Source organism: Bubalus kerabau, chromosome 16 (genome assembly GCF_029407905.1).
Source record: "Bubalus kerabau isolate K-KA32 ecotype Philippines breed swamp buffalo chromosome 16, PCC_UOA_SB_1v2, whole genome shotgun sequence".
NCBI classification, from domain to species: domain Eukaryota; kingdom Metazoa; phylum Chordata; class Mammalia; order Artiodactyla; family Bovidae; genus Bubalus; species Bubalus kerabau.
This window is the reverse complement of record NC_073639.1, coordinates 23,499,921-23,527,568: the sequence shown is the minus strand read 5'-3', so window position 1 is coordinate 23,527,568 and position 27,648 is coordinate 23,499,921. Positions and strand designations below refer to the sequence as shown.

Genomic DNA, 27,648 nt, shown 5'->3' with positions numbered 1-27,648 from the left:
TGAACAAAACAAAATCCAAGGAGGGGAAAAAAAAAAAAAAACTCACACAAAAACCACACACACACACTTAGAAATATTTCCAGGCCTCTCACTTCAAAAATAGCCAGTTCCTGCTAAACAGTTGTTTTAGAAACTGGTCTTTTTCCAACAACGTTAAGGAAAGAAAGGAAATATTTATGAAAAAAGAACCCAATTTCAAATATTTTCCATAGAGAAAAGGAAAGGACTTGGGACATGGTAGCAGGGTGGGAAGGAGAAAGCTTCTTATTTTGGTCCAAACATTCACATCCTGTGGGAAATATACCTTTATGCTCTCCTAGTCTCCAGTCATGCATCCATAGCGTTCTCTATACATCTACTCAAGTTCTCTAGAGAATGTTCACAAGATCTATTGTTCCAGCTTTTCCATGATTGCGTATAAAAGGCACCGCAAAGCTAGCAATGCATTCTAATACCCAACTATGAATTATTTTAAAAATAAAGCTTATTCTTTAGATTAGATTTGACACAATGCTACAAAATAATCCCAGCAGATGCTTTAGAAGACTAAATCCCCTGAGGATACGATTTAAAGGAAAAAAAAACACACACACACACAATGAAAAACTATTTCCTATCACACAGTCCAAAAAAAATTCCCACCAAGCAATATTTAGCTTTGGATCAGGATATGGGACTGAAATTGGTTGAGTTCCCCTGGGCCACAGGGAGACTGACATATTTCTCTGAATGCAGACGTTGGCAATAATATTAAAGTTGTTCTGACCCAACTCTGTGACCTGCTGGGTTAATGATTTCTTTCCCCCAATCATGTTTCTGTGAAGGAGTTTTCATCATTCTAAAAAGGTCCAGCACTCCTCATAAACCAACAGCCTGCTCTATTCACATCCAAGGTCTGGCCGTGCCTTTTTCCTATTCAATGGGTAGGTGGTGACTTGCTAAACGAACAAGGTCTCCCAGACAACAAGGGTCTTGCTGCTTTTACTTACACTGTGGGTGGTTAAGTTCTGAGGACAATGACTGATTCTGTCTCCTTATTTGCAATGCCCCCTACACTTTTATTTTTGCATCAAACATTGTCAGGGCAGGAGCACAGGGAGCGGAGGCTCATTTATGGTGCCCCACTTATAATTCAACAACACAGTCTTTTAATTCCATCATGAAAGAGAAAGAAAGGTCAGAGAGGCAGGATCATATTTGGAAAGTGACTACATAACCCCCACTTTGGGCACTCTTTTAGTTTCTATCTTGCTCCATTTATATCCAGATATTAACTTTTTCCTCTGGAATTCCAAACCAGCAGACTATTTCTTCTAAACACAGCTCCCCTTTTCTAAGACGGATGGCCACATATTAACAAGCAGGTTATTTCTACCTACCTGCAAAGCAGCATTCAGGTAGCTGAACAGCTGTTGGAGACATACAGTTATTTATCTGTCCCATACATAAATCACTTGTATCAGATGACATTCATTTAAAATCCTGGCCTTAATGTCTTATGACTGAACCCTCTAGAATATAAGAAAACCAAGTTTCCTGTTCTTTAAAATAGGACATGGACATGAGGAGTCTATGAGGAAAAGTATAATATAAACAAGGGTTCATATAAACCCCATTTGCCCTGTAAACAGAGTACAGAAATAAATTTCTATGTCTAAGATGGAGCCACTAATCTGCAAGTCAACCCTGGGTTCTACACTTATTTCCCTGTTTTACATTCATTTTCCATTTTTCTCTTCTTTGTTCCTTACTCTTCATCCCATAAAAGCTTCTTGTCTTCCACCTCATTTTTAAGTTCTCTGGACTCTTATTTATACCACCAAAACTGTCTTTTTAAAATCTTTCTAACAAGAGTAACATTTTGGGTTTAGTATCAACAAAACTAAAGATTAAGATAATAAGATAATTCAAAATGAAAAGACTCTTTATACTTGGAGAAAGCTATCAGCCCTCAAAAGCTTACAGAAGTGAAGATTTGCTCTCCATAAAGCAGGTGACTTGAGTATTCAGCCCTTGTAGTAGGGGAGTGAGTCGGGTAGAAGAATATTTTAAGATTCCATGGGAACAGATGCATGGCACTCACAGGCAAAAGAAACTTCATTCAGTAGAATTAATCAAAACTCCCTCATGAGGATCTCCACATTCCACATTCCTGACTGAATACTACCAAACCCCCAACACTTGGCTCTAACTGAAAGCTTTTGTCACCTCCCCAACTTGCTCTGGCCCCTCCTGGTGACCCTCCCAGGGCTTGGCCACTGCCCCAGGGCACTGGAGCTCTGATCAGGCTGAATAGCCATAGAATAGATGATTCCACTGCTAACCCTGGGAGCACAACTCCTTTTTTAATTTTTTTTTCTTGCTCAGCACCACATTGTGCTTTGGACAAAAATAAAAAGACTTCAAAAATACTAAGACTAACACACATACACAATGGCTATCAAAACATTCCAAAAGTACACAAATATTTTATGCTAGACTCTTCAGAGCTACAATTTTCTAAGAACGTCAAACATTATGCTTCAGATGCCATGCTAAAATTTTTAGTTCCTTTACTCTCCCAATCCTCCTCTAGTGCTCTGAATTTCCATAATTCAGTGAGATTAATAGAGTAAAAATTTCATTTATTGAAAAATATATTTTTATATTCCATGCATTAGTTAGAGAGTAAAATCCTAAAAACTGAAGAAACAAAAAGAAATTGTGTTTGTATTTGAGATGCATTTACATAATTTTAAGCTAGTACAGTTTGTTGCTTTTTCAGGCTCATAGAACATTCTAACTGCAACTGTACAGTTAGCTCGATAAATTACTTTTTTAAAGAAATATTGCTACTAATTACTTCAAAACTGAAATTTAATTTTACTACAATCATTTTGATGTTTAAATAATGGCATTTCTAGTGGCATTTCTTGCAATAATCACCTCACCTGAATCTTACTAGATCAATAAAATTTAATTAGAAAAAATTCCCACTCATAACCATGGTTATTGTTATTCAAGTTCCTAAACAAAACAAGACATAAATACAAAGCTTAATGCTTCAACCAAAATGTCATCATATTTTGACATGGATCCATGGAAATGTACCTATGCCACTGTGGTTTTATTCATCTTTTCTGCATTTTTTGTTTTCAAATGTCGAGGAAATTTTAAGGAATTTATAAAGTCCTTTAGAATGTATCAGATTATCTAGTACATCTGATTTCGCTATCCCATTTACTCCTTCTTGCCTTTAGAGTACCATTTTACCTCCTGGGAACACGTTACTTATTTCTATATCTGAATTCTTTCTTTCTCATAGGAAGGTGGAAAAAAAAAATCAACTAATCACTATTTGAGCAGACCTTGGAGCTTCAGCTTGGAAGGCTTTTTGACAAACAAAGTACTATTCTTTAATGGCTTTTGGCACTATTATGCCCTTACTGATCCATACTTATAAATGATTTGTATTGGTTCTCAAGACCCAGCATTTGTTTATTTTTTACATTATCATGTTAAATTTACATTATCAGGTTAAATCTAGTATGTGCCTTGACTGGAAACCTCAGTGATTTTGTGTTGAGTTGTATACACAGTGCCTGGCCTGGTGAAGGGAGCCACGTTACCTTCCTCTCTTCAAGTACAGCATATCATGTTGAATTACAGCTGTTCACAATTACCTAGCAGCTCACTTGGCACTTGAAGTACTTGAAGGAATTAATGAATCATCCAAATCACCAGTTGATAGTGATATCAACTTACCAGCCAGCATACGCATACATTCCATAATAAAAAGCCAGTGGCAACCCCATAATACTTGCATCTCTTCCTGAAAAGGCATCTTTAAAATACTGTGTTTGCCCTGAAATAGGAATAGAAAGATTAAGGACTTTTCAAACAGCTGGTTATTATTCATTCTTTAACCATAAACATGAAAAGGGGGAGAAGGGGGCTTGGGGATGAACTATATCGTTTCAGGTCTAGATTTCTTACTCTCTGCTCATTTCCAACTTTATCTACTAATGCTGTATCCATTATAGAGAAGGAATCCCAAACATATGCTGATTGCCACTAACCCTACTTCACATTTATTTTAATAAAATCATGGCAAAGAGGAAAACAACATTTCAAAAACAGTCCCTTGCTTTAGCATGCCTCTACTCTTAACAGAGTTTCACCATGAAAGAAGACTAAAGGATCATCTGTAAATTATAGTGTTCAGGAGTGTGATATAATTCTCAACAGCGATGATAATACAGTGCTTGGGAAGAATTATTCAAGGGTCTATCTTCAATGAGGAGGTGGCATGAAACCCCAGAACCACCTTCTCACATCATTTAACTTGCTTTTTTGGCTTTCTGCCTATAGTTCATTAGATACCAACAGGGGTTGCAAAATGCTGTGAAACAAATCTCCTTGGCACTTCCAGGCTTGTTTTATAAAGAAAAACTTATTGGAGCACAGTTGGGCTTACTTATTTATCTAGATACCATCAGTTCAGTTCAGTTCAGTTGCTCAGTCATGTCCAACTCTTTGCGACCCCATGAACCGCAGTACGCCAGGCCTCCCTGTCCATTACCAACTCCCGGAGTCCACCCAAACCCATGTCCATTGTGTCAGTGATGCCATCCAACCATCTCATCCTGTCGTCCCCTTCTCCTCCTGCTCTCAATCTTTACTAGCATCAGGGTCTTTTCCAATGAGTCAGCTCTTCCCATCAGGTGGACAAAGTATTGGAGTTTCAGCTTCAACATCAGTCCTTCCAATGAACACCCAAGACTGATCTCCTTTAGGATGGACTGGTTGGATCTCCTTGCAGTCCAAGGGACTCTCAAGAGTCTTCTCCAACACCACAATTCAAAAGCATCAATTCTTCTGCACTCAGCTTTCTATATAGTACAACTCTCACATCCATACATGACCACTGGAAAAATCATACCCTTGACTAGACAGACCTTTGTTGGCAAAGTAATGTCTCTGCTTTTGAATATGCTGTCTAGGTTGGCCATAACTTTCCTTCCAAGGAGCAAGCGTCTTTTAATTTCATGTCTGCAATCACCATCTGCAGTAATTTTGGAGGCCCCCAAAATAAAGTCTGACACTGTTTCCACTGTTTCCCCATCTATTTGCCATGAAGTGATGGGACCGGATGCTATGATACCATCAGTCTATGGCTAATTTTACTCTCCAACAATAGGGCTGATAATTGTTGCAGAGATCACACGGCACACAAAGTTGAAAACATTTACTATCTGCCCCTTTACAGAGAAGGTCTGTGGACCCTTACCTAGAGAACAGCACTGTTTCCTTCTAGAAGCATGGAAAAGAAACTATATTGAACTTTAAATAGGTTTAAACACATTGTTGCATCAACATGTAGACTGAGCGCTTTTATGCATCACAGTTTTCTCCTCTTTGTGATGGGACTTTTCTTCTATATCTTTTGGATAATTAAAAAATAGAAATTTAGATTTAGTCAGTCAATATTCAAAGTAAAGCATAATGAGTTTATGTTTCCCAAAGAAAATACAAATGAGATTACCTAAATGGGAAATATGACTATTTCAAAATTGGCCATCACATAAGTAAATAAAAGGTGGGTGGAAGATAGATGGTGTACATAAAACTCTCTTCACACTTAAATCTCAGTTTTTGTTTGCAGTTTCCAGACAATAACATATATATATCAATACAGCGTGTGAGTTTTGAAGCCAAAAATGGAGAATATTGTGTTATCCACTAAATGACTCTCTCAAAATATCCAATTCCTAAATACATCTCATTTTTTAAAATGACACTGTCAATTGAGAAATACCTGTTTTACTAAAACATCTCTGTGTCCTCATAGAAGAAAAACATAAATCTTTGAACCCAGATTAAAAACATCTGCTGTATATTGCTTTATCATGATCTGTGGTCTCCTAGGCCTTATGGGACAATATTGCTAAAAGTGCAATGCTGAATAATCAATAAAAGACACAAAACTTTGTAAAGATTGAATCCTGAGCACAAAGTGTTACAAAAGAGAGTTGTTTCCAAATTTCAGGAGTATTTGGCTGCATAACAGAGATCTCAAGAAAATGAAAGTTATTAGATTCAGAGGAAAGTTTAACAAATCCTCATAAGAGAATATAGAACATACAATTATTTTCTGAATCTCATTAGATCAAAATAAATGTAGACTCTGGGTAAGTAAAAATTTTCTCCTCTTGAAGTTTTGTATTAATGTGAAACATATGTGATAAGTTAGAGACAAAGAAATATCATTGTTTTATAGTAATAGAGCAAATATACCTGCTATGAATACTCTCCAAAATATTTAACTTACTTTAAATGTGGTAAAATTCCCAGGTCATTTCTCTGCTAAGTGGGATATATAAGGAAACCTGGTCACATTAGGCACTGATAATGAAACTGGGGACAGGCCACTGCCATGTCCCCTGCCGCGTGTTTGTAGAAAAGTTTTAGCCTCCTAGGCTTCCCTGAGTTCCAAAGAGCGATTTTAATCATAGAAGTGAGAAAATGCAGAAACAAAGGAAAGCAGTCAAGAAAGATAAAAGAGTAACAGTTTTGCTATAAAGCAAAATTAAAGTTCCTTAATTATTCCTTGGGCTTCCCTCGTAGCTCAGTTGGTAAAGAATCTGCCTGCAACGCAGGAGATCTAGGTTTGATCCCTGGGTCAGGAAGATCCCCTGGAGAAGGAAATGGCAACCCACTCCAGTATTCTTGCCTGGAGAATCCCCCAGACAGAGGAGCCTGGCAGGCTACAGTCCGTGGGGTCGCAAGAGTTGGACACGACTTAGCAACTAAAACCACCATCACCAGTTGTTCCTTAGGGCTACAGCTGACATCCTGAGTCCTATCCTTGAGTTGTTTCCCAGACATTAAAGCCTGTATCAGGAGGAAGAAGCTAATTGTAAGATGACCACAATCACATAGCCTACAAATTGGCTGGAACCTAAGGATTGATAATGTTGACCTCTGTGACCTCACCTTTATCATCAACCTATCAGAGTATTGTGCAGGAGCTAATCAGGTACCCTGTGACCTTCTCCCTCTCACTCTCTTTAAAAAGCCTTTCCTAAAAGCTACCAGAGAGTTTAGATTTTTTTTTAACATAAGCTGCCCATTCTCCTTGCTTGACTCCCTGCAACAAACACTGTGCTTTCCTTCACCACAATTTGGTGTCAGTAGATTGGCATTGCTGGTCCTTGGGCAAGCAGACCCAAGCTTGATTCAGTAACAATACCATAAATATTAAAGGATCATTCTATTGTAAGTGTCCAAAAAAAAAAAAAGCTAAAAGATATGTCATGACTTTTGCTCTCAAGGAATTTGCAATACAGTAACATTTGGGCAACTACACCTCACCTCACCAACATATATAATTAAGTGGTAAAAACTGACTACAGTCTTACATCAAAAAGAGAAGAGAAAAAAATAATCTTTGTTTTAAAGGACTACATGTCATTTTTTGGAATCTAAATGACTCAGTTTCTGAACTTTCCAAAAATGTAAGAAATTCTTTACAGAAATATAAAGAGCCCAGAAAAGGAAAGCAGTAACAAAATAAGTTACTTTCCCTACATTTCTAATGGATCAGATAAAGTATGAGAAGGCCAGCTCTGTGGAGACCAACATGAATTAGAAGAGTTCATGTTTTCCCTTCAGTGTAAGCTGTAGTCTTAAAGACCTTCATTGCGTTTATTTTGAGTTGGCTGAGGTTGCTGAATTTGATGCAAACATTTAGCCGGGAGAGTTCTAAGATGTCCCACTAGGTTTTATTAAACGGAGAGCAGTAGTTCCCTTTCCCTGGGTACAGAAGGACAAATCTTTCCACCTTTGTTATCATTTAATGCTTCTACCATCAGCAGTGATTTTTTGTTTAATTTTGGAATTTCCTTTTGCCTTGAGTGATCCTACTCTTGCAACTTCATTAAATTTCTCTATAAACTCCTTTTCTTGGAACAGACAACATCAATGTGAACATGAAATACCTTACGTGCCAAAGTTCACATCATTCCTTTATCATTTCTTCTTACTTCCTTACTTATTTCCTGCTACTGTGCCCATTGTTAGTTAAATAACTCACTAGACCTCCTTCTCCGGAGAAGGCGATGGCACCCCTCTCCAGTACTCTTGCCTGGAAAATCCCATGGACGGAGGAGCCTGGTGGGCTGCAGTCCATGGGGTCACAAAGAGTCGGACACAACTGAGCGACTTCACTTTCACTTTCCACTTTCATGCATTGGAGAAGGAAATGGCAACCTGCTCCAGTGTTCTTGCCTGGAGAATCCCAGGGACAGGGGAGCCTGGTGGGCTGCCGTCTATGGGGTCGCACAGAGTCGGACATGACTGAAGTGACTTAGCAGCAGCAGCAGACCTCCTTCTCACCCAATAATTTCCCCTGAATCCAAGCAATTGCCTCTGCCTTCTTACCTAGAACAATTGAAACTCTAAATGACATCACTCTCAACCATCTCAACTCTAGAAAGGCAAATACTCCCAGAAAATGGTGTTAACATTTCTACAGAAATGCAGATTTTACATTAAAAAAATGTAACAATAAAATACATTTTTACAACTATTTTTATTGTCAGATAGCATTTTTTTAATGAATGCTATTTCCATATCTGACTCTCCTTCTGTCAAAATCCCATTCTCAAGGTAAAAGGAATAATTACAAAAAAGTAAAACAATATTTTATCATTTTTAATTATTTCTCAGATATCTTTTTCTCTCTCTAATCTTTAATATATGCTTGAACTACTTTAAAGTAAAAATAAGAAGACATATTTATCTGTAGTCAAAACTAACAGCTTATTTTTTTTTTCCACTTTGTGTTTTCACTACAAACAGTTTAGACCAAGAGAAAATTCACTGATGCCTTATTTTGCTGCTTGGCCCAGGCTTAATCCTCTTGTTGCCAATCAGCTGTAAATACCAACTCATCCCCCAATGTTGCAGGCTTTCAAATCAATTAGATGACAGTATAGAGTCTAAGTTCCATGAGCAGAGAGACTAATTAAGGGATTCTGCTAGTACAAGTGAAAGTCAGTGTTGGAAGAGACCAAAAGCAGATACGTATTTTAAAAAGCATTTACTTTTCAGTCCATACCTTTAATTAGCTGCATCACTCCAGGGACTATTATTATCAGAATTGCTGTGAGCTTGCAAAAGGTTAGGAAAATCTGGATCCGGGCACTCCAGCTGACACTCATGCTATTTAGGACCATCACCACAGCTGCAAACAAACAGATGAAGTTTCAAAAGGTGAATCCTCACTGGTATACGTGAAGATGTCTTAGGTCCTGGCTACTCAAAGTCCCAACCGTGAACCAGCAGAATTGCCATTCATTACCTGGAAGCATTTTAGAAATGCACAATCTCAGATGCCACCCCAGACCTAAGGACTACAAACATGCATTTCAACCAGATCTCTAGGTGATTTTTATGCACCCTGAAGTTTGAGAAACTGGATAAAATCTGCAGACAGTAAAAAGTTATCTCTTGTTCTTTGTATGGGCTTTCCTGATAGCTCAGTTGGTAAAGAATCTACCTGCAAAGCAGGAGACCATGGTTTGATTCCTTGTTTATGTCAATAAGAGTGAACAAGGATTGTGGTGCCCTAACAATCATATAAAAATATCTTCTAAGCAAATCCTGAGGTCATCACATGCAGACTGTGACTCTAGCCTGACACAGCAGACAGCTCTTCTCCTCCCTCAATGTCCACATGCATAGTCACCTGCCAACTTGGGATCACATTAAAAAAGGGACAGACTTGGTATCACATTCAAGAAGGGACAATGTGTGGAAAAGTGGGCTGGGACTTTATTCTACTTTCTGAATTGGCCTTAGCCAGAACTTTTTGTATTTTGTCTCTAATTTCCAATCAGCATAGTAAGGAGTGACTTTCAACCTACCCTAAATGTACAGGTTTCCAAGGTATGTTTTGGAACTTGAAAAAATGTTTTGAATGATAAATCCAAAAGTGCTTTCAGAGTAGGGTGCACACGGGGTCTGAAGCCAGCAGAATTTCTCTTTCTTGGTGATGCTATCTACAATGTCCTCTGCAGTATTCAACTAGCCACTCACCCGCACTGTGGACCATGAGAATCTTGAGAACAGAACAAGCATCACTCATCTCTGTCTTGCTAGTATCCAGCTTCATCCACGGCCCAGGAAGATCATTAACAGTTTTGTTGAATAAATGAATGAGCTGGATCCTCAGTTTTGAAAAAAATCTATAATACCTTCAGCCAAAAATGCGTGAAATAAATGGTGGTACTTTCAGGCCAGGCCTCCTATACTATTCTAGAATGACTGAGTTATTCTAGACAGCAGATTTCAACTTTATACACTTTCTAAAACCTCACACTTGGTGTTACTCATCCTCTCCTCCCCACTCCCAACAAATAAACTGCTTCATACCTGACATTTGTAGTTATTAGCTACAAGCTTTGTTTTTAAAAGGTATATTCTTCCTAAACAAACAACAAAAATGAATGAAAATACTTCTTGGGGGATTAAAAAAAAAAAACAGAATTCTTACGATTCAGGTTGCAATAGGAAGCTTTCCATATGTACACTAATGACTGATCTTCATTGCCTGATACAATCATTAGCTTATTTCAGAATTTAAGAATTGGTACAAATGTTTTCAACACATAATATACAATAGCAAAAATATTTTAAATAGCCTTCTAAAAGTAGGCTGATTAAGGTATATCTTTTTAAGAGTTTACTATGCAGCCATTTAAAATCATGACACAGTTAAATATTTATTACATAAAAGATGGTTCATAACATGCTAAATTGACATACAGGAAGATAGATAGAAGACAAAGCTACAAACATAGAAAGGAAAGGAAAGGAAAAATTCTGAAGGACTATTTACCAAAACATGAAGAGAAGGTATCTATAGATGATAGAATATGGAATAAGTTTTAAGTTTAAAAGTTTATTTCTCTACACTTTTTAAATAATTCTTACAATGAACATGAAGCATTAAGTAAAAAAAATCAAAAAAAGCAATTTTCATCTTTGAAAAAAGCTCAAAGATGGGAAGAATAAGGAACCATACAAAGTTAAATAGGGGGTTACTAATGAAGAAAGGTTTCAAAGGAGAAATGATGGAGAATGATTAGAAAGGCTGAAGCCCCGAATAAGCTATATGGTAGGCTGAGAGAAATATTCTACCTGTGTTTGAAGCTGGAAACATGAAGAACTAGACAGGTCCATTGTTAATTGCCAGGTGCATTATTTTATCAGGAAGATAAAAAGTAAAATGATTTTTCTCACCCCTGTAAAAAGCACTTATATACTGAAAATAATTTAATGCAACTCTGCACTCATCGTCATCATCCAGTGATTCTTGTCCTTTTTCTATGCAAATGACTCTGTGATAAATGAATCATCATATGAAAGGGATTGTTTTTTTAGTTAAGGAGATTCAGCATTGGTCTGAAAATAATTGGACTCATGTTCCCACCAACACAAAAGAGCACTGTTTTCTTTTAAGCAGAACTCCTAAAAACCCAAACACCATTTCTGAGAGTATTCCACAGTAGAAAAGAGCTATTGTAAAGAGAGGAAGGGAAAGAGGAGGAAGGAAGAGGAAAAAAAGGAATAGAGGGAGGGAGGGAGGAAGGAAAAGAAGGAGGGGGGAGGGAAAAGAGAGGCATCCTCATATTAGAACCTCTATGTATTTGGGAAGAGGAAAGAAGGTTTTTTACTTTCATAAAGAGTGTTAGAATTCAATGCCTATTGAAATAGAAAACAAAAATGAGTGCTGGGGATTTTATATTTTGTGAAGTTTTCTTAGAAAAATGGAAGACAAAAATCAAACAAATATTATGAATTGATAATCTCACCTTGCTTTCCTCTCAGGCAGCTGAAATCAAAATTCTGGTTAAGCCTGATTTCTCTCAAAAGGTTTCTCAGAACCCTGCTTTATCTGAGCATCCAGACATTGCCCTCATTACTCCATACGCCAAATTCCAGCTGAGATGTACCTCTATGACCCTGAAGGGATACAGCTTAACAAGCAATGAGGCAGCCAGTACAGAGGACTGTGGAGGTCCTCAAGTGGCGAGAACTGCTGTTTCATCATGTGTCTTTACAGAGAAGTTTAAGTCCACGTATGTTGCTTATCCAACAATATTGAAAAGGGATTTGGGATTCACTAAATGCTAAGAGCTTTCAGACTTTCTGAAACAAATAGTATCTACTCTGGTTTTTATACACTATCTACTTATACTGTAATCATTAAAGAAATCTGAGCAAGCTTTCATCCTAGCTTTACTTCCTTTGAATAATAATTGCTAAATTCATGCATTAGAAATTACCTGTATTGATTTGAGCTTATTATTATTATTCTTATTTTTTGCTGACCTTAAATGTTACCAAAATGAAAATAGACATATAGCTTTTATTTACTTATTAATGGTGCAGGTCAGTTCCTAAGAACTGAAATGCAGCAATGAAAGTTATAGGTATAAACTCTGGCAATCAGAAATACATAGGGAAGGGAGTTGCATTTGAAGAGGATGTTTAGGGGAGTGTTAAAAACTGATACAGTGATTTAAGGACTAGCAAGCATTTCTTTCTATACTTCAGTAATTCAAGTTTGTCTTTTGTTTTGCAGAGTGAGGTTACTAAGTCTGGATATATTGGTTCCCCCCCCCTCCCCCCCAGGTTCAGGTTCTCCCTGGCTTCTGGTTACTTTTTGCTAAGCTGGTAAAATATATGGACACTGTACGGATGCATCATGGTGAGCTGAAGTGAATTGTTCCACTGTTCTTTGTAGCAGCTGCCTGGGTTGCCTCCATTTTTCTGTTAGCATTTGTTTCCTGGACAGATTCATTGCAGAGAAGCTATGTAGCAATAAACACCTTTATGAAGAAGAGAGGCTATATCTAGGATCTCACTATTGGGAATAAAAATGGTAAGCATTAAACAAATGTACACTATTATATGACACCTATTGTGCAAAGACCTTACATGAATATTATTTAATCCTCATATCTCTTATGACTTGGTTACCATCATAAGCATTATTTTTCAGATGAACAGCCGAGAACCCAGATATTATTTAACTTGTCCATGTTCACAAAGGTAAAGGTGAAGATAAGATTGAAGCCAAGTAAGCTGACTCCAGAGTCCACAATTTAACCAGCAGTGCACAGGTAACAATGAGGAAGCAGGTCAAAAGACACATATGATTTCACTAGTTCTCTCAAACATCTGATGCTCTCTCTCTGCTAAGGTGAAGTCGCTCAGTCGTGTCCGGCTCTTTGCGACCCCCATGGACTGTATGTAGCCTACCAGGCTCCTCCATCCCTGGGATTCTCCAGGCAGGAATACTGGAGTGGGTTGCCATTTCCTTCTCCAGAAGATCTTCCCAACCCAGGGATCGAACCTGGGTCTCCCGTATTGCAGGCAGACGCTTTACCATCTGAGCCACCAGGAAAATCCCTCCTCTCTGCTAAGGATCATGTTTATCTTGGCTGGGATTTCAAGACACTTAGATTCCACATTTTATTTCTCATCCTTCTGAAGGGTATGATTGTTGTTTTGAAGTACTTGTATATTTCAATACTACATATCTCTACCTAAGAATTGGTTGTCATGGTATTTAGTTACGGTAGAAGAGGAGTAAAGATAGTCCAATTTCAGGTTTAAACAGAGCCACTTTATGTGCAATATTTGAAAAGCTAGCACAGAACTCAGCCTAGACTTTCTTTCATGTAATTAAATGATGCTAGTAGAGTACAGTTTGAGAAAATACAGTAATGCATTTATAGAAATAGCTATCTCTTTTTCTCACATCATAATCACAAGTGTTATTTTGTTTGCTTTCTCCAATTATTCCCACAGGTGAATAACGTTCTTTATTCACCTATGTAAATTAAATAAGAAAACTGAGACTCAGAGAGGTTGTTAGGGATGTGTCTGAGAAAAGAGACCACATCCGACATAAGGTACTTTTATTAGAATATTCTGCCACTCAAGTGTATACTTAAACAGGGTCTGGTTTCAGGAGACCAGAACCAAAAACTAAATGTCATTTTAACTTTTGAACATACTTCAGTGTTTATTGAAGCTTCAAGGAGAGTGAAAATTCATGAAGTTCCATAGAAAGTAAAGGGAGCAATGTCCCTTTACCTAGGGACACTGGGCTAGAGGAGAGAAGACAAATGTGAATATATAAGATTTCCCTACTCAACTTCCACATGCCTGACATGCTTGCCAGAATGGACAAGACTTGGAGTATGCAAAACCCTTTTTTCTTTAAAGATTTTTTTTTTTAATGTGGACCACTTTTAAAGCCTTTACTGAATTTCTTACGATATTGCTTCTGTTTCATGTTTCAGGTTTTTGGTTGCTAGGCATGTGGGAATACCAGACCACCTGATCTGCCTCTTGAGAAATGTGTATGCAGGTCAGGAAGCAACAGTTAGAACTGGACATGGAACAACAGACTGGTTCCAAATAGGAAAAGGAGTACGTCAAGGCTATATATTGTCACCCTGCTTATTTAACTTATATGCAGAGTACATCATGAGAAACACTGGACTGGAAGAAACAAAAGCTGGAATCAAGATTGCTGGGAGAAATATCAATAACCTCAGATATGCAGATGACACCACCCTATGGCAGAAAGTGAAGAGGAACTCAAAAGCCTCTTGATGAAAGTGAAAGAGGAGAGTGAAAAAGTTGGCTTAAAGCTCCACATTCAGAAAATGAAGATCATGGCATCTGGTCCCATCACTTCATGGGAAATAGATGGGGAAACAGTGTCAGACTTTATCATTTGGGGCTCCAAAATCACTGCAGATGGTGACTGCAGCCATGAAATTAAAAGACACTTACTCCTTGGAAGGAAAGTTATGACCAACCTAGATAGCATATTCAAAAGCAGAGACATCACTTTGCCAACAAAGGTCTGTCTAGTCAAGGCTATGGTTTTTCCTGTGGTCATATATGGATGTGAGAGTTGGACTGTGAAGAAAGCTGAGCACCAAAGAATTGATGCTTTTGAACTGTGGTGTTGGAGAAGACTCTTGAGAGTCCCTTGGACTGCAAGGAGATCCAACCAGTCCATTCTGAAGGAGATCAGCCCTGGGATTTCTTTGGAAGGAATGATGCTAAAGCTGAAACTCCAGTACTTTGGCCACCTCATGCGAAGAGTTGACTCATTGGAAAAGACTCTGATGCTGGGAGGGATTGGGGGCAGGAGAAGGGGACGACAGAGGATGAGATGGCTGGATGGCATCACTGACTGGATGGACATGAGTCTGGGTGAACTCCGGGAGTTGGTGATGGACAGGGAGACCTGGCGTGCTGCAATTCATGGGGTTGCAAAGAGTCGGACGGGACTGAGCAAGGCATGTGGGATCTAGTACCATGCAAAGGATCGAACCTGCATGCTCTGCACTGGAAGGCAGAAGTCTTAACCACTGGACCACCAGGGAAGTACTCCAAAACTTTTCACCTTTATTAATTTGAGAGAAATGAAGTTGAATACTTTCAAAAGAGGAGAGGAGTAAACCCAACCAGTCTCCTTCATTCACGGGATTTTCCAGGCAAGAGTACTGGAGCAAGAGTACTGGGATAGGTTGCCATTTTCTTCTCTAGGGGATCTTCCCAACCCAGGGATGGAACCCAGGTCTCTCGCATTGCAGGCAGACACTTTACTGTTTGAGCCACCAGGGAAGCCCCAGAGGGGTAATTAGTATTTAGCAATGCCACACTCCCACACCACTCTCACTTCTCAAGTGATCGGTTACCATTTCACAAACCCTGAAATTCCTTTTCTTCTATGATTTGACCATAACAATATCCTTCAAGTTTGTTCTTCTACACTTGAACTAGAGAATTCAAACTACCACAGATTGCTTCCATCCCTGTAGGAGAACACAGGGAAGCAATTCACGCAATTAAACTCTGTTTTCTACATCTCACTAACCTTTCACCCCCGGCAGGCAGAAAATCACCTCTCTCCTCGCTTTGAACCCTACAGAATGTGAGATTTGCCCCCAGGTAAATGTTTCCTTTTCTATCTCCATCTCCACTGTTGCTTTAAAGCTAAGTTCTCAGAGACAGTCTGAGTTTCCCAATTAGGCCATTGATTTATATCACCTGCCACCGAGTTGCAAGAATATCTCATTTCATCTTTCAGTGCTTCTGATCTTAGGAACAAATTTCCTCAGAAACTCAAGCTTGCATCAAAATCTGTAAATTGATGTTATAACTAATGGTAAAAATGGAAGAACATGACTAAGTTCATCCAAGATTTACTCAGGCTCTTTGTTAGTTACACCATCACCAAACTCTACCAGAGCTTTTGTAAACGGCAACATATTTAATCATTCTTACCTATAATTGCTTTAAATTTTTGATTTGAACAGTTTCCATTTACTCTTCTAAAATACAGTTTTCCTGGACTGGCAACTCCAGGTTCGATGCACGATACTGCCTGCTTGGGGCTGGTGCACTGGGACGACCCAGAGGGATGGAATGGGGAGGGAGGAGGGAGGAGGGTTCAGGATGGGGAACACATGTATACCTGTGGCGGATTCATTTTGATATTTGGCAAATCTAATACAGTTATGTAAAGTTTAAAAATAAAATAAAATTAAAAAAAAATACAGTTTTCCTTTTAAAATGTTTAACAGAATTGGGACAAATAAAAGAGCTATCTAGATTTACCAAAATGGTAATGTGTTGTCATTATCTAATTCATTACCAGTCCTTCTCGATCCAAGCTGTGGATTTGTAAATGTTTACATAATATATAATGAAAGTTTGCTGTTACAGCTTTTAATCAGTAACCTCTGATTGGCAATTTACAGAGCTCTCAAAATGCTACCCCTGTGTTTCTCTTTTCAAATACAATACCTGTGATATGATTCTGCCTCAGTCAGTTGAGAAACAAAAATAAAATGAGTATAACAGTGGCTACTGATCCAGTCCCTAAGTGGAACACTAGATTTATCAAAAACTTTCTATGGGCAAGGCACCACTCTGCTAAAGTCTTAAAAATCTAACTTCATCCTTCCAGAGCCATTCAAGATAAATTACCATCTCACAGATATTTTACGAATAAATAAAACCGATGCTTAATGAGATTTAATATTTAGCCCCAAATCACATAACTGAGAACCCCGACACTATTCCAGTTGTTTCAATTGCAGATTGTTTTCCTCCAGAGCCTGCGCTATAGCCACAGTGCTAAAGTGGTTCCAAAAATCAAGATTTCATGGTGTTAGATCTGAGCAAAATCTATTTCATTTACCTCCATTTCCTGCTGCTTGAGAAACGTGAAGATGTGTAATCCTCTAAGTTTAACACATAGGCATTCCATTAGCTTCTCTACTAGAGAAGAATGCTTATATCTCTTCTCATTAAAATCAGTCACGAACAAATGTTTGTTGAGCACAAACAATATACTAGGGGCTATGTGAAGGGCTGGAAACACAGCAGTTAGTGAATCCCCTGGTCTTATGGAACTTGATAAGACGTGTTCCCACAAGAGTATAAAAAGCTACCATTTGTAATTTCACTCTTTAAATTTTTCTAGCATTACTCCAGTGTTCTTGCCTGGAGAATCCCATGGACAGAGAAGCCTGGTAGGCTGCAGTCCATGGGGTCGCACAGAGTCGAACACGACTGAAGCGACTTAGCAGCAGCAGCAGCAGCATTACTCAAAACACTGTATATACACTCTTTTAATATCATTTAATCCTCAAAAGACACCTTATGAGACTAGACATGATTTGTAAATAAGAACACTCTGGTGCAGAAAGGAGAAGTGACTTGACCCCAAGTCTCACAGCCGTAGTGTGTGGAAAGGGTAAGATCAATCGAGAACACCATTACCACTCCAGAACTTAGAAATATCTCATTCAAGTATTTTTCTTGGTCTCCCTTCAAATATTCCACATAACAATTATTTTGTTTCATGAATTAAGGGGGGAATCCAGGATGAATCTATTTAAGTGCAGAAATATGGACCCAGTACTAGAGATATTTTATGTGTAACTCCTCACTCTTTCCTGCTAATCACTCAGCTGTCTACTGTGAAATGTTCACCTTTCTCTTACAACAGGAAGTTGGAGTCATATTGTGCCTCACGTCACTTAGGTCATGTTGTGCATGTTCCTCTTTTTTTACTTCCTTTTTTTTAAAAAAAGGTACTAATATCTGGGCCCAATGATGAAAATGAGCAACTTCCTAATTCGGAAATCATAAAGAAAACTCCTATTTGAGAAATGCTGCTGCTGCTGCTACTAAGTCGCTTCAGTCGTGTCCGACTCTGTGCGACCCCATAGACGGCAGCCCACCAGACTCCCCTGTCCCTGGGATTCTCCAGGCAAGAACACTGGAGTGGGTTGCCATTTCCTTCTCCAAGGCATGAAAGTGAAAAGTGAAAGTGACATTGCTCAGCCGTGTCCGACTCTTAGCAACCCCATGGACTGCAGCCCACCAGGCTCCTCCGTCCATGGGATTTTCCAGGCAAGAGTACTGGAGTGGGTTGCCATTGCCTTCTCCGTTGAGAAATGCTACTAATAATCAAATGTTGGAAGAAGAGTCTAGTGACCATCAATGGACAGCTAAAATCTGAACACAGAGTGGCAGGTGGTAACACTAGAAAATTCATGAACACAACATACACACCCAACACACAAACACCATTCCATGAGGGTAAGTGCTTATACTTCTACATGTTATTGCTAAGGAAGGATATTTTATAATTCAGAACATCCATTTAAAAATGGGGTTTTCCCTTGTAAAAGTCTCTTTTTATGCACAATCAAGTTACTATTTTACTAACAAGCTGTTTTGTTTGCCTGTTTTAAAAGATTAGCCATTACATGTATTGACCCAATACAAAATAGGCTTATAATGTCGTATCAGGCATTACACCAAACCCTTATTCTTTTCTTTGTTTTCCAGCACAAACCTGGTGAGCAGTTGTAAGCAAGAACACCATGTGAGGAATAGTACCACTATGCAAAAAGTCTCAAGAAATTTTGTCTCCAATCACTTTTGTAGGGACTGTTTTCTTTTTCATATTTATACCTATGATACTCACTTATGCCCACAGCTGTAATGAGCTTGATTGCAAGTTCAGGAATTTCACAGTGAATAAAAAATGGTTCCAGAATATAGCGTCCAAATGCCAGAGATATCACAGCAGTGGCTGCAGGGCTAGAAGAAATTCATATTTAGGTTAACCACAGGAAAAAAAAAAATAGCACTTTCACTAACTTTTTCTACCTTGAGGTACTGTTACTCAGCATATGGAACATAAATAGAGAAGTCTATGATTTTTAGAAATCTATATTTGATTCAGTTCAGTTACTCAGTTGTGTCCGACTCTTTGTGACCCCACGGAATGCAGCACGCCAGGCTTCCCTGTCCATCACCAACTCCCGGAGCCTCCTCAAACTCATGTCCATCCCATCAGTGATGCCATCCAACCATCTCATATTCTGTCATCCCCTTCTCCTCCCTCTTATCAATCTTTCCCAGCATCAGGGTCTTTTCTAATGAATTGGTTCTTCACATCAGGTGGCCAAAGTATTGGAGTTTCAGCTTCAGCATGTCCTTCCAATGAATATTCAGGACTGATTTCTTTTAGGATAGACTGGTTGGATCTCCTTGCAGTCCAAGGGACTCTCAAGAGTCTTCTCCAACACCACAGTTCAAAAGCATCAATGCTTTGGCACTCATCTTTCTTTATAGTCCAACTCTCACATCCATACATGACCACTGGAAAAACCACAGCTTTGACTAGACTGACCTTTGTTGACAAAGTAATGTCTCTACTTTTTAATATGCTGTCTAGATTTGTCATAGCTTTTCTTCCAAGGAGCAAGCGTTTTTTTAATTTCATGGCTGCAGTCACCATCTGCAGTGATTTTGGAAGTCCCAAAATAAAGTCTGTCACTGTTTCTATTGTTATTTGCCATGAAGTGATGGGACTGGATGCCATGATGGTAGTTTTCTGACAGTTGAGTTTTTAGCCTATATTTGATTAGGTTCTCACAGATATTCCAAATGAAATACTGTCTGCAACTTTGATAGCTAGTTTTTAAACTTCACAACTGCTTAGGAACAAGGCTGGGTGCTGTCAGTTTTTCCTCTTCCCTCCCATATTTGACTTTTTCTTAAAAATCTAGTTTATTACTTGAGATCCAATAGGGCTGGGTCACACAAGAAATAGTCTCCTTTCTCAGTAAGTCAACAATTAAACTCCAGCAGAGTAGGAATGAGTTTTAACAGCACAGTCTAATGGGTTCAGAAAAGGAACACAAAACTCAACTTTAAAAAATTAGTATTAATAAGTGTTCATTGCAAATATATGCTTACATGCTTGACATTGTATTAGTCTAGATTTTTCCAAACAGAAAAACCTTGAGAGCCAAGTGATTATTCTTAATTCCATAGAAATATTTAGGTGAAAAGTATGTGTTGAAAAACAAAATTAGTCTTATAATTTTATAGAGAAAACATGAATGAGATAAGAAAATGAAATAAGGTCAGGTATATAGTAAAACAGGTAGCAAATGATCCTATTTTAGCTTTTCAAGTTTCTGTTAGAAAATGACACAGGCCTTTCCAGTTTAAATATACTGCATATGAATGCATGTTTGTTAGTACACAGGCAAGTCAATGGAATTATTAAATTTCCCATGCCAAGTCTTCCATTTCAGTTTATCTCCCATCTCATGCTTACTCAACCTCCAGGTCCAATCCCTAGATTGTCAGGAAACCAACCACCATTATGCATTCCAACCCTGACCTGCTGGTATTAGAAAGCAAGATAGATTTATTTATTTTTAATTGGATGATAACTGCTTTACAATATTGTGTTGGTTTCTGCCATGCATCAATAGGCATACCTATGTCGCCTTCTTCTTGAACCTCCTTCCCAGCTCCCACCCAACCCCAACTCCCCTAGGTTGCACCAGATTTGAGCACCAGATTTGACCTCCTTGCATCATATAGCAAATTCCCACTGGCTATCTGATTTATCTGTGGTAATGTAGATGTTTCAAGGTTACTCTCTCAAATCATCCCACTCTCCTCCTCCCCCATGTCCATAAGTCTGTTCTTTAGGTCTGCATCTCCACTGCTACCCTGCAAATAGGTTTATCAGTACCATCTTCTTAGATTCCATACATATGTGTAAATATACGATATTTGTTTTTCTCTTTCTGACTTCATTGTGTATAACAGGCTCTAGGTTCATCCACCTCACTAGAACTGACTCAAATGTGTTCTGTTTCATAGCTGAGCAACATTCCATTGTATATATGTACATCTTCTTTTATCCATTCATCTGTCAACGGACATCTAGGCTGCTTCCCTATCCTGGCTATCGTAAACAGTGCTGTGATAAATACTGGGGTGCCTGTGTCTTTTTCAATTATGATTTCCTCGGTGTAGATGTGCAGTAGTGAGATTTCTTGATTTTTTTCCCCAAGACAATCTCCTCCTGACCACAACAAGACATTTTTCTTACTCTCCATCATTTATAAATTTCTGATGTATAAATTAAAATCTAATCATGTCATTTTAGTGCTTTCCAAACATAGAATCCACAAAAATCCTTCAATACAAGGCTCCATCTGGTCAAAACTTTTCCTTCCTCTTCAGTGTGCTTCCTCCCACTAGAAGGATCTGAATACCCTTTGCCTAGAGCCCCTGAAACTCACTGACAGTTTCTTATACCTCAAGTCTTGGTTCAATCTTTTTCCCAAGGAAGCTTCTTCAGTCCTCTGATTGCATTAGATCTCCCAGAGTATACTCTCTTATGGAACTTCATAGCTCCCCTTTCACATGTGTATCACAGTAGTAACTTTTTATTCTCTTACATGATGTCTTGATTGGTAACTGTTTCCCTCACTTGACCGTGAGCTTCATGTGTATGACGGTGTCCATATTAATCACTATTTCATCCTCAGTTTATGGTAAAGTGTCTAGTAAAGTGTCTGTCACACAACAGAAAACTAATGAATTCATGGTGAATGTATGAATTCAAATGACCCCTGATGTATGATTTCTTTTTAAGATTTGTTACAGATTATTTCTGACAAAAGTGACTTAATTTGAAGTACAATTTTAATAGTAAATATTTAGGTACCATGGGTACTTTCAATGGAAGAGGAATGTTATATTACTCAGGTATTTTGTCACTCTTCAAGTCATTCATTACTCTGAGAGAACAATTGAGTAATGTGAGTCCATATTACAAAGAAATATATGAATCCATTAAAAAGCTTCTAGAATATATTTAGGTAATTGCTTCCATAAACACATACCCAGTGAAGTAGCTATCTAAGGTAATATGATTATAGGCTACTTGAGAATCAGAACTGAGGCTCACTTCACTTTAGATCATTTTAACTTGCCATACACCGTTCAGTAGCATAGTTTGTGGAATGAATAGATGAATGAATGAGCACTGTATTGGTGCTACTACTGCAAATGGAATGATCAAGTCCATTATAATGCTGAGCAATTAACCAAAGTATGGCTAACCAGCCAACACAATTAGTCAGTACATGGCTGGAAAGGGACTCAAGCTCAGCTGCATCAGGCCCCAAAGCCCACTTTTCTGACAGGCCACCACTCTAAATAAGTATTGTACTTATTTGAATACTGAGTGTATTTTATTCAAACTATTGCCCCCCAAAATAAAGTCTAACACTGTTTCCACTGTTTCCCCATCTATTTCCCATGAAGTGATGGGACCGGATGCCATGATCTTCGTTTTCTGAATGTTGAGCTTTAAGCCAACTTTTTCACTCTCCTCTTTCACTCTCATCAAGAGGCTTTTTAGTTCCTCTTCACTTTCTGCCATAAGGGTGGTGTCATCTACATATCTGAGGTTATTGATATTTCTCCCGGCAATCTTGATTCCAGCTTGTGCTTCTTCCAGCCCAGCGTTTCTCATGATGTACTCTGCATATAAGCAGGGTGACAATATACAACCTTGACGTACTCTTTTTTCCTATTTGGAACTAGTCTGTTGTTCCATGTCCAGTTCTAACTGTTGCTTCCTGACCTGCATATAGGTTTCTCAAGAGGCAGGTCAGGTGGTCTGATATTCCCATCTCTTTCAGAATTTTCCACAGTTTATGGTGATCCACGTAGTCAAAGGCTTTGGCATAGTCAATAAAGCGGAAATAAATGTTTTGACTTTATTTTTGGGGGCTCCAAAATCAGTGCAGATGGTGATTGCAGCCATGAAATTAAAAGACGCTTACTACTTGGAAGGAAAGTTAGGACCAACCTTGATAGCATATTCAAAAGCAAAGACATCACTTTGCCAACAAAGGTCCGTCTAGTCAAGGCTATGGTTTTCCAGTGGTCATGTATGGATGTGAGAGTTGGACTGTGAAGAAGGCTGAGTGCCAAAGAATTGACACTTTTGAACTGTGGTGTTGGAGAAGACTCTTCAGAGTCCCTTGGACTGCAAGAATATCCAACCAGTCCATTCTAAAGGAGATCAGTCCTGGGTGTTCTTTGGAAGGAATGATGCTAAAGCTGAAAGTCCAATACTTTGGCCACCTCATGTGAAGAGTTGACTCATTGGAAAAGACCATGATGCTGGGAGGGACTGGGGGCAGGAGGAGAAGGGGACGACAGAGGATGAGATGGCTGGATGGCATCACTGACTCAATGGACGAGAGTCTGGGTGAACTCCAGGAGTTGGTGATGGACAGGGAGGCCTGGCGTGCTGTAATTCATGGGGTCACAAAGAGTTGGACACGACTGAGTGACTGAACTGAACTCATTAGGGTTGGCAAAAAAATCTGTTAGGGATTTTCCATGCCATCTTAATGGAAAAACCTGAATGAACATTTTGGCCAACCCAATATAACTTACTGAAAGATTGAATGAGTACTAAATTTTTCAACTGCTATTCAGAAAGAATTTAATATATGACAATCAGTGCATTTAATATGACAATAAGTAGTATAAGAGTTACAAAAAGTGAGAGACCTGGTTTTATATACTTGAAATGCTTGCAGTTTTAACAAGGAAACAGAGCACAGATTCCTAAAATATTCAATAAGAATATAAGCCAGCATGTTCAATGTCAAATGAGAAGCAGAGACTGCATTTTTTTTTCAGAAGAATTAAGAGAGGAAAGAAATACTATAAACTAGGGTGAACAGGAAATTAACTGTGGAAAAGATAGAACTTAAGTTGACCTTTGAAGAGTAATCTTCATGTTATCACAAAAGAGTGAAAGGCACCTCCCAGGCAAATCACAGAGTTTAGAAAAGGAACAAAATACTTCTTTATCATTATTTCATAATAACAAGTTTTAAATAATGCAAAATTGCTTAAAATGAGAACAGACTTAACAAAGATGTAAATACTATTCTAAGCTTTTTCCTACAAAAGAGACTCCTAGGACTATAAAAATCAAGATTAGTGTTAAGTCAATACATATTAGCTCTGCATTTACCACTTAGCTCTAAATGATAGGACAAGAGCTCACAGGAGCTTTCAGCTGTGTAAGTCTGATAAGTTTACAGTAAGAACAAGTTTCTTTAATTATTTCTGTTAAATTCTGCTGTCAGAATGTGCTAGTCACATTTCATGGAAGCAGTTTGTCTTAAGGATAATCTGAAGTTCTCATGTGACATCATAAGTTTCCCACAAAACTGGAGGAAATTTGCTATTCAGAGTGACTTAGCATTATTTGGTTTGATTTTAAACCAAGGCAATCAGGAAGGGGAATGTATCCTCACAACAATATAATCAAAAAGCGTTTTGCAACTGTAGTTCACTGATTTGTTTAATATGAGGATATGAGTCATTGTGACAAGTGTGTGTGTGTGTGTGTGTGTGTGTGTGTTTTGGTAGAATATAAAACTCGATGACATACTAAGTTGCTAGGAACAGAAGTTTCCTAGTCACGAAAACTGAGTAAACTTAAGATGGCTTACTGGTGTAATCTACAAGAAGGAAAACCCCGGTTCCTAGGAGAACATTTAAATTTTGTCAAATTACAATTTATAATCAAACAAAAGGTCTGATTTATCATGGTAGATTTTGACAATTCATATTCTTTTAGGTCAGCATTTTTCCTGAAAATGACTTAGAGAATAGTTGAATATTAACAACAAGCAGATGCTTTGAAAGTTTGGCATGGTTAGAAGATTACTGCCAGTGGCAAAATGGCACTAAAAACATTGAGAAAGGTATTTCATCCCAGATTTTATGTCCTGAAGGAGACATATTTACCACAAAGTCATGCATATTTCTAATTATTTAAAAATAATCAAAGTGATTCAAAAATGGGATAATGAATAGATTTATTTTTCCTTAATCTTTTTTCTGTCTAGGCGCTTACCGTATAATGAGCAGTTCTACCCAGACTCTCACAAAAGCTGGTAATGGGCCAAAGACTTCTAGAATATATGTGTAATGACCACCAGATTTCTTTATACTAGTTCCCAGTTCAGCGTAGGACAAGGCTCCTGTGAAATAATTGTGATAAAAAGGCACAAAGTTAAAATATTATCAAGTCATCCGGCAGTAGAATGGACACAGCAATATTTCATGAGATGATACTACATCCTTTGGTTTGAATGACACCTTTTTTCAAAATAAACAATACAAATCAAATTCCTAAGAACCTCCAAATTCCCCTTGTAACTTCCTCATGCTTGAACTCTGGTTCATTCTGTTCAAGACAATTTTACTTGAAATGGTAAAGACAAACTTCTAAAACAATATAATATTATTAAGAATTTTAAATCTCAAATCTGAGAACAAGAGAAAGATGCCAATAACAATCCATTTTTGAAGAACATAATTTCACATCAAGACAAAGAATTATATCATATTGACCTCATTATATTGAGCATCCTTTTAATAAATAATGTTTTTGTGACACATCAAAATAAATAAAATTCCTCTCTTCTCCTGTAAAGAAGTATGGACTCAAGGTTTTGGAAGCCTTCATTCAATTTATAGGATATATTTTGTTTATCAACAAAATTAATTTGACTCAGATATTCTATTTTTAGGAAAGTTTGTTATAGATGTATTTCAGAGTATCCTTCCTGGGTGACTGAAATAAAAGTTTTGAAAAAGAGATGCTTTAACATATTTATGAACATGGACATAAAATTAATTATGAACCAATTTTTAACATTTAGCAATAAAATTCACAAAGGCTTGAGCAGATTATGTAATCTCCCCAAACCTCAGTTTCATCCTCTGAGAAATAAAGATTTTAATTCTCACTTCATAAGGGGATTGCGTGTATAAGTATGAAAATGAATGCCAAGGATAGTAACGGGCCTGGCACACGGAGAGCACCTCATGAAATACAGCTTTACCTACTACTGTGAGCAACTTATTCTATATATAATGAAAAGTATATCTTGACATTATGTGAAAAGTTCTACCCATACTGTTAAGTACTCAAATGTAAGACATAATTTCTGCCTGAGCTATTCTGGAGACTAAAAGCGTGAGAAATCATTACTAATCAGTAGAGCTTCAGGTAGAACTGTCCAACATAAATGTAATTTGGATATTCAGCAAAATCTTAGTGTTGCTTACCCTATTTCCAAAACTAGCACTGTATCAGAGTCACCTGGGAACAATTTTTTAATTAAAATAAAAAATACTAGCACTAAGGCCATCCCCCAGACCTACTCTCTGATCAAGAAAGACCAGAGTCTTCAACAGAGGCATCAAAGAAAATCTATTATTTTAAAATTAGCACAGCTAATTCTAAAGTAACTTAGTCTACAGATGGATAGTTGGGAATTACCAATACAGTTTGTCCATTTAAAACTAACTATAATTAGTTGCAGTTCATTCTCTATTGGAAACCAGTTGCCATGTTGGTAGGCTGTACAAAAAATCATCCAATATTAAATGTTATTGGAAAGTGTCTTAAGAACCTCAGAATTTATCTCCAGAGACTCAATACCTAGACATGTGTGTTCTTTGGTTAAACTCCAGGATGGTTGCCCCAGGTTTAAATTGAGTTCTGGGGAAGTGAAATTTTCATTTAAAGGTCTCAAGCTCCATAACAATATTAGTCAGATGAAAACAGTTCAAAATAGGACGTAAGAACCCATGTATTAAACCTGGCTTTAAACAAAATTGTAAACACAATATACACATTCTATACTCTTAGTTCCAGAGTTTTAAGACAAAGAATTTTTTCCCTTATATTTTGCTTTGCTTCCTGTTAGGAAGGCATTCCTGTCAAAAGTTCCTAGTATCTCAAGTGACCAATGTAATGCAAACATCGATAAATAGATTAGTATAGAAGCATATTCCCTGTGATTAGTAATCAAAGAATACCAACTCAAGTGTAAACTTAGCTAGTCCCATTAGCTTATTTTTAATCACTTGAGATGACATACTTACGCAGAAGCATATTTTCTTAGTACAAGTCAACACCACTTTAACTAGTTAATGCTCAGAGCCACCCATTTTATCATATCTGAATAGCCTTTTATAGTGTACAAAAATGGAATCACATACTGGGAGCTGCATGCACACAGGATACAAAACCCAGGAAACTGGTTATTGTTTCTCCTATTAGACAATGATTTAGTCTGAATATACCAAGTGTTGGAGAAGATTAAAGGCTGAGCGCACACA

The 27,648-nt window shown here is 37.8% G+C and overlaps 1 protein-coding gene across 9 annotated transcripts in view; it reads right to left on the bottom strand.

Annotated features, from left to right (window-relative positions):
* The window catches only part of SLC7A11 (solute carrier family 7 member 11), a 553,887-nt gene that overhangs the window by 52,701 nt on the left and 473,538 nt on the right, over positions 1 to 27,648 (bottom strand). For all 9 annotated transcript variants that reach the window (XM_055550995.1, XM_055550992.1, XM_055550991.1 and 6 more), the window contains 4 exons: positions 25,370 to 25,496; positions 19,085 to 19,200; positions 9,101 to 9,226; positions 3,745 to 3,844 (listed from right to left, as the gene is read on the bottom strand). In XM_055550995.1, coding sequence (XP_055406970.1) covers positions 3,745 to 3,844; positions 9,101 to 9,226; positions 19,085 to 19,200; positions 25,370 to 25,496 — 469 coding nt within the window. The remainder of the gene's footprint in view (positions 1 to 3,744; positions 3,845 to 9,100; positions 9,227 to 19,084; positions 19,201 to 25,369; positions 25,497 to 27,648) is intronic.